Below are 493 nucleotides of genomic sequence, written 5' to 3' on the forward strand. Positions count from 1 at the left end.
ATGTGGGATCCTCCCGGACCGGGGCATGAACCCGTGTCCCCTGCATCGGCAGGCGGACTCCCAACCACTGCGCCACCAGGGAAGCCCTAAGCATAACTTTTATATGCACCAGGAAATCAAAAAATTCCTGTGACTCGCTTTATTGTGGTGGGTCTACAACCAAACCCACCTGCAGTAATATCTGAGGTCTGCCTGTAGCCACGAGTGCATCCTCTGTCTTTCATTTCCATTTTCAGTGTGAAAACCTGATTAAGAATACCAAGGAAATTAGCTGTTTGTACCCTTGGGTCTCTGCATTGGTTTAAGTCATGAGAATTGTAATAAGCAGAGCGTATCAATCGAGAAATGATTGAAGATGAGGGTGCAGTGTGCCTCTTGTACAGGAAGCGTCTGTTTGTCGCCTTCCGTTTGGAGATGCACGGCTAGTTCTTTTCTGGATGTTTCTCTGATTCCTCCCTCTCTCAGTTTGCCTTCAGAAATCCTGCTGAAGATC

The 493-nt window shown here is 47.7% G+C and overlaps 1 protein-coding gene across 1 annotated transcript in view; it reads left to right on the forward strand.

The window, feature by feature from the left end:
* FBXO15 (F-box protein 15) overlaps positions 1–493 on the forward strand; it is a 39836-nt gene that overhangs the window by 11178 nt on the left and 28165 nt on the right. Inside the window, exon 3 of the mRNA XM_007449678.1 lies at positions 477–493. This exon is cut by the window's right edge and continues 100 nt beyond it. Coding sequence (XP_007449740.1) covers positions 477–493 — 17 coding nt within the window. The remainder of the gene's footprint in view (positions 1–476) is intronic.

Source organism: Lipotes vexillifer, unplaced genomic scaffold, assembly GCF_000442215.2.
Source record: "Lipotes vexillifer unplaced genomic scaffold, Lipotes_vexillifer_v1.1 scaffold196, whole genome shotgun sequence".
Classification (NCBI taxonomy): Eukaryota; Metazoa; Chordata; class Mammalia; order Artiodactyla; family Lipotidae; genus Lipotes; species Lipotes vexillifer.